Source organism: Macrotis lagotis, chromosome 1 (genome assembly GCF_037893015.1).
Source record: "Macrotis lagotis isolate mMagLag1 chromosome 1, bilby.v1.9.chrom.fasta, whole genome shotgun sequence".
Lineage (NCBI taxonomy): Eukaryota > Metazoa > Chordata > Mammalia > Peramelemorphia > Peramelidae > Macrotis > Macrotis lagotis.
This window is the reverse complement of record NC_133658.1, coordinates 243741610-243752016: the sequence shown is the minus strand read 5'-3', so window position 1 is coordinate 243752016 and position 10407 is coordinate 243741610. Positions and strand designations below refer to the sequence as shown.

At 42.2% G+C, this 10407-nt stretch overlaps 1 protein-coding gene across 1 annotated transcript in view; it reads left to right on the top strand.

The window, feature by feature from the left end:
- The first annotated feature begins 239 nt into the window (after positions 1-239).
- Positions 240-10407, top strand: part of TRIM35 (tripartite motif containing 35) — a 43830-nt gene continuing 33662 nt past the window's right edge. The window contains exon 1 of the mRNA XM_074209982.1: positions 240-667. Within this exon, the coding sequence (XP_074066083.1) occupies positions 242-667 (426 nt within the window). The 5' untranslated portion in view covers positions 240-241. The remainder of the gene's footprint in view (positions 668-10407) is intronic.

Here is a 10407-nt window from a genome sequence, read left to right as displayed (position 1 = left end):
GGCTGGGGGTGAGGGTGGGGCTGGGGGTGCGGAAGGTGCAGCCAGGCGCCCGGCCTCCGCCAGCCCCCGCCCACAAAGCAGCGGCTCTAAGAGGAGCCGGGCGGAGGCGCGATGGGCCGGCCGGCCGGCCTGGTTGGCCGGCCGCGGTGTCACTCGGAGCTCCGCGCGGGGCGGGTCCACGCCGGAGCCCCGCGCGGGGAGGGGCGCCGCCACTCGGGAGGCTTCGGGGCCGGGCGGCGGCATGGAGCCGGGGGCCGGCGGCTCGGCGGGACCCTCGCCCTCCTTCGAGGAGGAGCTGCTCTGCGCCATCTGCTACGACCCGTTCCGAGACGCGGTGACCCTGCGCTGCGGCCACAACTTCTGCCGCGGCTGCGTGAGCCGCTCGTGGGAGCTGGCGGAGGTGCCCGCCTGCCCGGTGTGCAAGGAGCGGGCGTCCCCGGCCGGGCTGCGCCCCAACCACACGCTCAACAACCTGGTGGAGAAGCTGCTGCGGGAGGGGGCCGGCCCGGCGCGCCCGCGGGGCCCGCGCCTCTGCCGCCTGCACCGCGGCCAGCTCGGCCTCTTCTGCCTGGAAGACAAGGAGCTGCTGTGCGGCTCGTGCCAGGGCGACCCGCGCCACCGGGGCCACCGCCTGCGGCCCGTGCAGGCCGCGGCCCGCGACTACCGGGTGAGGGGGCCGCCCGGGGGGAGTGCCGGAGGGAGTGGGCGCCCTCTGAAGGCCGCTGCTGCACGCCAGCCCGGAGCTGCCCGGAGCTGGAGCCGCCCCTGCCTAACACGCCCTGTGCCCGCTCTACTGACCGCATCCCCCCCCCCCCCCCGGCTGAAGCGCGGGAGAATTTCTTAGTTGTTACCCTAGGGGTCCGGCAGGGACGCCTCTCCTGGGCCCCTCGGGCTCTCCTTCGTAAAAAGACAGGCTTGGGCTGCCCAGGGCTTTGTCGCTTGGGATACCTGGGGTCCTTAAAAGGAGGCAGTTGCCTAGGTAACTTCGGCGCCTGCTCCTTTCTAAAGCTATGCATACCCTTCGGTGACAAAATGACGATTGGCACCTCCCTAGCCCCTTAGACTTAACAAAACATGCTCTTTATCCGGGGAAACAAATAGGTGATGTATTAGTATTATCCTAGTATTATTAGTATTATCCTAGTATTAGTAGTATCCTAGTATTGTCCTCACTGTTTTTACAGATCAGAAAGTAAATGCTCAGAGCTAGGATTTGAACCCAAGTTCAGCACACTTTCTTCTTCATCACACTACCTCTACCTGAGTGTGTGCCCTTCTTGCAATATGATAGAATAATCTCCTATTAACTCCTAATAACTTATTGGGTAAGCCTGGCAAGTTGAAAAAAACTATCTGAGATTCTCACCCACTCCCCAATCCCCACCCTATCCTTCCAACCTGTGGCATAGTTCTCCCACTTGGCAAAAGGAACAAAAAAGATCACAGCAGTTCCCTTCTGTCCTGTCCAGGACAGGTCTTAGATTTTCTGTAATTGGGAAGAGAAGAAAGGGAAGGAAAGAATTCAAGGGAAAAAGTGTCCTCTGAGTATATTGCTTATATGAATCTAATTAAATCTCTTTACTGAGCAGGAGATGTGCTATTAGCTTCTGCCACTTTTTGGTATTTTTGCCCACTATCACTAGGTCTAAAGCCACTTACTATGTAAGATGCTGAGTAAAGGATCTGCTAGCCCCTCCAGGGCTACCCACATCTATTCCCCTTTTAGGGACATTCTTGAGGATCCAAAGAATTGCAACCAAAAAAGTCCCCTCTCACCACAAACTCCTACCCGGGGAGACAATATGCAAACAAACCATGTCTATTTAAGATCCATACAAGATATATAGAAGCTAACAGTACACATTTATAGCAATAGTGATCTGGGAAGAATGGTTAGAATGTCCCAGGGGTTGGGAGTTGAGCCTTAGGAAAATCGATTGAGACATTCTGGAAGCAGTGGTAATGATTTGTTTACTATTGCCAGAGTCAGAGGAGGAAGCCTCCATGGGGAGCCAGTCAAAGGGAACTGAGTTAGCCAAATGGAATGTGAAGTGGTCAGAGGTATGGGATCAAGAAAATACATGGGATCATGTGCATCCATACTGACCAATTTACTTACCAGGACATTGAAGTTTCTGGGCCATCATTCTAAAGCTGAGTGAGTTAAGTCACCCAGGTCATGGTCTCAGGAGGGATGTCCCATTCATTTCCCCTGAAGGAGAACAAGTTACATTAAAAGTTCAATGTATGGCATGTTGGATCTAATGTGAAAGATCTGAATTCAGAGCCTATCTCTACCACTTATATGGTTCTGGGCAGATCATTTTAGCTATGGTTTCATCTATACAATGAGGGGATTGATTCTAATATTAAGATACTGATAATAAAAAAAAGCAATTCATTAATAAATGAAAACAAAACACCCCCCACCCTTAGGGTAATTACATTCTAATGCACAGAACAGCCCTTATAGAAGAGTGGGAAGGGGAGGAGGAAGTGGTACTGAAAGAATTGGACTTTGGAAATGGTTGGGAAATGAAGACCTGACTCTGGGAAAGATAAAAGCAAAAAAAAAAACTATTTTTCAAAGGCCACAGTGGTCTCATGGTAAGAGTCCAAGGTTCAGTTGGGAGGGGGATGAGGGTGATGTTGGTGGTTGGATTGAAGGTTCAGCAATGCCAGTCTAAATGACTTCTGATGTATCATGCTAGCTCTGAATCTATGAGAGTAAACTTATCTTCAAACACATGTCTTGTACAAATAATAAGTCATATGTGGAACTACAGGGGGACCATGGAAATTATCAAGTCTAGTCTCCATTTTACAGATGAGAAAACTAAGGTCCATAAAAGTTAAGCAGTTTGCCCACAGACAATAAGATAAGTAGAAGAACCCACATTCCAAATCTAGTTCCTCTTGACTTCAAATCCAAAGCTCTTGCTTTACTCCCGGGTCAGTGGAATACCAGAGCCTAAGATTAATCTCTCTTTCTTCTAGCAATATCTAGAACTTTGGAAACTAAGTCCCTGATCACTATTAATCCTTTCCTTTGAGATAAGCTCCTATCATCAAGCAGGGTGGAAAGAAGACTTGAGGGACAGCTTAGATGGCACAGTGGTTAGAAAGCACTGATGCTGGAGTCAGGAGAACCTGAGTTTGAATATGGCTCAGAAACTTGATAATTACTAGCTATGTAATACTTGATCCTAATCACCTCACACCCCCCCCCCCACAAAAAAAGAAGAGACTGTCTCTGTTTTTGTCTTTGCCTTGGAGGTCCTGGGCTTAAATTCTAGTTCTGTGACTTAGTGCCTGTAGAATTTTGGGTAACAAGACTTTCCAGCTCTAAATCTGTCCTCTTACAGATTGAGTAAATTTCCCAGCATCCCTGTACCCAGTATTACTTCAACTCAATGAGCATTAACTAAGTGTCTGCTAGGTGTTGGGGATATAAAGACAAAAATAAACCAGCTCCTGCCTTCAGGAAGCTTATATTCCTTTACAGATGAGGAGTGGGAAAGAAAAAAATCAAGAGAAGCTATAAGTGCAGAACCCATTCAGATAATGGGTTGACAAGAACAGAAGGAGATATTAGAAAGGTAGCCTATTATAGTAAGAATTTACTCAAAGCTTGATGGTAGCAGCTAAGCAGTGCAATGGATAGAGAGCTTAAAGTCAGGAAGAGTCATCTCCCTGAATTCAAATCTGGTCTCAGACATTTACTAGCTGTGTGAACTTGGGCAAGTCACTTAAACCTGTTTATCTCAGTTTCCTCATCTGTAAAATGAACTGGAAAAGGAAATAGCAAACCACTCCAAGAAAACCCCAAATAGGATCCTGAAGAATTGAACAAGACTAAACAACAGTTTGTGATCTGACCAAAAGGGCAATGGAGAGTCACTTGTTGGGCTTCCTATGTTGAGCATAGTACTTGGAGTGTAGAAGTAGGTGCTTAATAGTTTATTGACTGACTTATTGACTGCTATGTCTTAAGAGTCTAGGGTCTAAAAAAAAGAGACCTCCTAATACAACCCCATTATTTTACAGAAGAGGCAACTGAGACTCTGGTTATTAGACTTGCACAAGGTCCCACAGCTGGTAAATGACAGAAGCAGAACTCAAACTCAGGTCCTCTGACATCAAATCAAAGCATTTTCCACTATTCAGTACTTTCTCTTATTCAGACCTATGTCCTAGATAGTAATTATTGATAGGTACAAACTATTTCCTGAGAATCTCAAAACTAGAAAGGAGTTATGTAAAAAGAAATGTAGGTAAGACTTCAGAAGGAAATGACAGCAGCCAAATAAGGAAAGAAGAGCCTCACCCAGAATTCAGTGAATAAGATACAGTAGACAAGGTCAGGGATAGCTAAGATAATTATATGTACGCATGTCAGGAACTCAGAAAAATAGTAGATCAATCTAGAGAGGGCAACAAAATGTTTTTAGAAAGGAAGTTTTAAGGGGCAGCTAGGTGGAGCAGGGGAGAGCTGACCCTGGAGTCAGGAGGACCTGAGTTCAAATCCGAACTTAATATTATTACCTAGCTGTGTGACCTTGGGCAAGTCACTAGATCCAATGTGCCATACATTGAACTTTTCATGTAACTTGTTCTCCTCCAAGAAAAATGAATGAGACATCCCTCCTGAGACCATGACCTTAACTCACTCAGCTTTAGAATGATGGCCCAGAAACTGCAATGTCAGTATGGTTGCACATGATCCTAGGTATTTTCTTGATCCCATTCCTCTGACTACTTCACATTTCATTGGCTAACTCACTTCCCTTTTGCCCTGCAAAAATAAGCCCCCAAAACAAAAATAAATAAAAATAAAAGAAAGGAAGTTTAAGTAATAGAGCAGTCTGGGGTTGCTCATCTCTGAGGACTGAGAGTAAAGTCTCATGCAGGAAAATGGTAAAAGTGGGAGACTACGAAGGACAAGCAAAATCTGGGATTATTAATTCCTAGGCTGGAATAAAAAGTCTTATTGTCCTTATTTTATTTTTAAGTTCTTTTTTTAAAAAATCTATTTAAGGCAATGGGATTAAGTAATATTCCCAAGGTCACTCAGCTAGGCAATTATTAAGTGTCTAAGATTAGATTTGAACTCAGGTACTCCTGACTCCAGGGTTGGCGCTCTATCCACTGCTCCGCCTAGCTGCCCCTGCTTACTTATTTTATCAATAAGATCTTAGAATGTTTGTGCTTGAAGAGATGTAAGTATCTCATCACTTACTATATAAGATTCTGGGGGTACGAGAATAAAAATGCCATATTCCCTCCACTCAAGTTCCCATTCTATTAAGAGAACACAGCAAAGTATACAGATTCACACAATATACAGACTATATCAATGTGCAGTCATGTCCAATTCTTGATCACATTTGGGGTTTACTCATTTGCCATTTTATTCTTCAGTTCATTTTATAGTTGAGGAAACTGAGATAAATAGGGTTAGGTTGCCCAGAGTCACCCAGCTATTGTCTGAGACCAGATTTAACTAAATAACAAGACTCTTCACTCCAGTCCTAGCACTCTATCCACTTCACCTCATAGTTGCCCCTGCAAAATATGAGATAATATTATGGGGGAGGGGCGGCTAGGTGGCGCAGTGGATAAAGCACCAGCCCTGGAGTCAGTAGTACCTGGGTTCAAATCCGGTCTCAGACACTTAATAATTACCTAGCTGTGTGGCCTTGGGCAAGCCACTTAACCCCATTTGCCTTGCAAAAACCTGAAAAAAAAATTATGGGGGGGGGGGGGAAGAAAGCACTAGCAGCTATGGGGTCCAGGAAAGCTTCATTTAGAAGGTGGTATTTGGGTTGAACTTTGAAGAAGATTAAAGATTCTAAGAAGGCAGTAAACTCCAGGCATGAGACACAGTCCATTCAAAGGCAGAGTGATGGGAGATGGAATTTTGATGTGAAGGTCAGCAAATAGACTGGTTTGTCTGAAGTGTGAGAAAAGGGAATTATAATTAAACTCAATAGCTCTTCCCCCAAATCCTCCTCACTTCTAAACTTCTGTATTACTATCAAGGATTCCACATTCCTTGTAGTCCCCAAGGCTCAAAATCTAGTTGTCATTCTAGACTTAGATTTAGATTATCTAAACTATCTCTCAACACCAGCCCCAATATCCAAAGAATTGCCAAAGGCCTATCCTTTTGAACTTTCATAACATATATCATATGTGGCCCCTTTTTCCCTGATTCTGCTGCCAACTAGTTGACCTCTTAGGCTCAAGTCCCACTCCACTCTGGTCCATCTTCCACTAATCTGTCCAATTAATATTCCTAAAGTATAGGTTTGACCTTGTGACCCCTACTCAAAAAACTCCAATTACTTGTTGTCATACCCAGGATCAAATATAAAATCCTTTTTTTGACATTCCAGTATCTTCATAATCCAGCCCCCCATGCCCCTCCCCTTCTAGTCTTCTACATTATATCCCCCGTGCACTCTTGGATCCAGTGACACTGGCTTCCAAAAGTCACTTCATTCTCTGCTCTGACTATTTTCTGTCACTATATGCCATGGAATGTTCTTCCTCCTCATCTCTGCCTATTTCCTTCAAGTTTCAGCTAAAAACCTGCCTAATACGAAAAGTCTTTCCCAATCCCTCTTCATTCTAGTGTCTTCCCTCTGTTGATTATTTCCTATTGCTTATTGACTGACTAAGCCAGAAAAGGTAGGGTGGATGATTAAAGGCATCTAAAAGCTGAACAGAAGAGTTGTTTTGGGGCTAGGAAGAGTGACATGCTCAAACTTGTACCTTAGGACTATCAATTTGAGAACTGAGTGGAGGATGGATTGGAGAGACAAAAGACTAAAGGAAAGAAAATCAGACATTTGAAATTGAACAGTACACATTTTCTTCCATGTAAGAAAACAGGCCTAGACTATCTGAAAGACTGGCCTAATGTATACCAGCTAAGAAGTGGCAGAGACAGGTTCTGAACTTGTCTTATAAGCCCAGACCTGGTCAACCCTGAATACTGTTGCCTTTCCTTCACTTTACTGGAGATCATCTAATTCAACCTTTGCCTTTCAGAGAACGAAAAACTGACACACTGAAAGTTCATTGATTTGTTTAGAGTCAGTCATTTAACAAGTAATGTAGTTCTGTACAAGTCACTTCCTTCTTGGTCCTAGTTTCTTTAGTTTAGGGGGTTTTAGACTCTGATGTTATATCTCTAAGGATCTTTTCAGTTCTATGATTTGGCCATATGATCTGACTCAGCTCTGTACAACTCATAACCACATCTGAAAAAATTCATGGTATAATGATTATAGGTCAGATTAGTAGAGAAAAGACATATTTGATGCTAAAATCACAGTAGCCAAGTATGAGGTAAAAAAACACTGGCAAATGGCATACAAGGAAAATTGTGGAAGAATTGTGGGAAAATGAAGAATAAAGAAAAATGTTTCCTACTAGAGGATGTTAGAAACATCTTTCCAGGGGATTGGAGAAAAAAAGCTGAGACTTTTATTTTTCTCTTTTCTTTATTTTTTAACTTTGGTCTTCAAAGGTTTAGAGAGCTATATGACTGGGTTAAGAAAGTATTTAAGCCCCAGTTGTTAAGGTCTAGATTATTTATGGAACATGTGGAAGCAATCTTAAAAAACTGGGAAAAGAGGTAGCACTGGGGAGAGGATAGAGTATCACACTTGAAATCAGGAAGACCTAGGTTCAAATCCTGGTTCAGATATCTATTAGCAGGGTGACCTTGGACAAGTCACTTTACCTTTCAGAGACTAAGTTTTTCATCTATAAAATGGGAATAATAATACCTAAAAAGTTGCAGTAACATATCTTGCTCTTTATGGGAGAGCAAAGCCAAGAACTGCATAGGATAAGAAGGAGTAAATGGTTCACACAATTGAAGGAAAAACCTATATGAATGAAATCTAATGGAAAAGTTACTAATTGAACTATTCCCTATTCAACCTTCCATTTTTAAAGAATTGAAATGTATTATTTTTTTTAAGGTTTTGGTTTTTTTGCAAGGCAATAGGGTTAAGTGACTTGCCCAAGGCCACATGACTAGGTAATTATTAAGTGTCTGAGACCAGATTTGAACTCAGGTACTCCTGACTCCAGAGCCGGTGCTCTATCCACTGTGTCACCTAGCCGCCCAGAAACATATTATTAAATGACTGATTCCAGGAACCTTTACCATGATGAAGTCTTAGGAATGTGTCTCTGTGTGTGTACAGAGAGATGATAGATAGATAGTGCTTAAGAATAACAATAATACAGGACCCATTTGCAGACAGATAACTGCAGCCAGGCTGGTATCAGCTGTGTGCACTTCTAAACTGTTATCCTGTTATTTTTTTCAGTCATTTTTTAGTCATATCTGACTGTAACCCATTTGAGTTGTTGCAATAGCACAGAAGTGGTTTGTCATTTCTTTGTCCAGCTCATTTTTACAGATGAGGAAATTGAAGAATATCGGGTTAAGTGACTTGCTCAGAGTCACCAGAGCTATTAAGTATCTAAGGCCAGGCTTGAATTCAACAAAATGAGTCCAAAACTTTATCTACCATGCCACCTAACTACCCCTGTAACATTTAAACATATGAGTTTAAGGGAAAATTATTACTGTCTGTTGCTTAGATGAGTTAGTTGTTGTAATGAGGAGAGGATTTAGGGATGGTGTTCAGATTAATCTAGAGAAAGTTATTAGAGATTAGGACCCCAGCATCATCAAAAAATTTGTAGACCACTAAATGTAAGGCCATTATGGAGAAAAATGAACCTAACAGAGGTCCATAGAATAGATTTGATGTCATAGGGGTTATAGTAGAACAATGACTCCTCTAGGTCAGTTTGTGGAAACCTGAATTGACTTCAGAAACCAAGCTCATTTACAAAGTTGAGGGTAACAGGTGATCTTGGCCTAGGACCCCCTTACCTGAGATATTTATCTGACTGATGTTTCACTTCCATGAACCCATGTGATCAACAAAATACCAAATCAAGTGTTAAAATTGTAGAATCTCATTATCAAATTAATTCTCAAAATGAATCTATCCACATTTTGATTGATGATCCATAATAATGTTATTTTCAAATGTAAATGAATGACCCACCACTTATTAATTTTTATTATTGATCATTTCAATTGTGTCCAACTCTTCATGACCCCATTGAGTGGTTTGACATTTCCTTCTCCAGTTCATTTTACAGAAAAGAAAACTGAGATAAATAGGGTTAAGGGATTTACCCAGGGTCATATAGCTAGTTAGTTTCTGAGATCAAATTTGACCTCAGGTCTTCCTAACTCCAGACCTGAAACTGTAGTTATTGTACCACCTACCTGCCCCTCAATTTATTACTACCTAAATGCTTTTAAAAAAACCCTTGTGTGATACTTATGGTCAAGGAAGCAGCCTTGACCATTTTGCAATTCATTTCTTTCAATGCTGATATCCTTTTGGCATTTTTGTTTTTATGCAAGAGAGTTTAAATACCTTTAATCTTTGAAATACACTTCTCAACTCTTATGGAATCATTGTTTCAAACTCATCTGTTATAAGAATCCTATCTACCCCATCCTTGACAGGCAGCCAGTTATAGCTCACATTTCTCTACAAACTTATCATGAACAACTTTTTCATATGCTTTGCTGAAATCCAGGTAAACCCTTGTTTTCAGCATTCAATTAGTCATTCACCAAGGATTTATGAAAAATACTTCTATGTGCCCAATTCTATGCTAAATTGACACTCATTTCAGTACTTTAAAATGAGTCCATGGTCATAATATAGATTTTTCCCTCTAGGGGTGCCATCTATCCATCTTTTCATCCTATAAGATTCTTATCTATATCCTCTCATAAATACTTCACAGATGATCTGCCCAATGTGTCAGAGATCTTACTATAAGCTTTTTAATATTCAAGATTATTAGTAAAATACTTGGGGCTGTTCTTATGTTATCTTCTCTCACTACATGATTGATGTACTTTCTTTTCTAACATGCATGAAATATTTTATGCCTCTTCTTGTACACCAGTCATCTTTGGTAATACTTTACCATCTCCTTAATCTTGCCATGTCCCTTAGGCATTGTGATTCTTTAAAGATTGTATTGCTAAAGATTCCCAGCATAGTTGAGTCTAGTATCAGTTTAATACAGATTTTTGAGATTGGATCTCCATATTTTGCCCAGGCTGGAAGTATAGCAACTACCCATGAGGCAATCCCAATGCTGATGGAGTAGAGACTTTAACCTGCTTAGATTTTTCTTACCTAGGCCAGTTGCCCCTTTCTTAGGCAACCTGGTGACCTTCGGCTCCAGGGAGCTCACCAAATTGGTGTGAGACTGAGTATTGTCACTTGATCAGAGTTAGTCTTACTGGAACTCAGAACTACTGAACTCTAAGGCTCTATG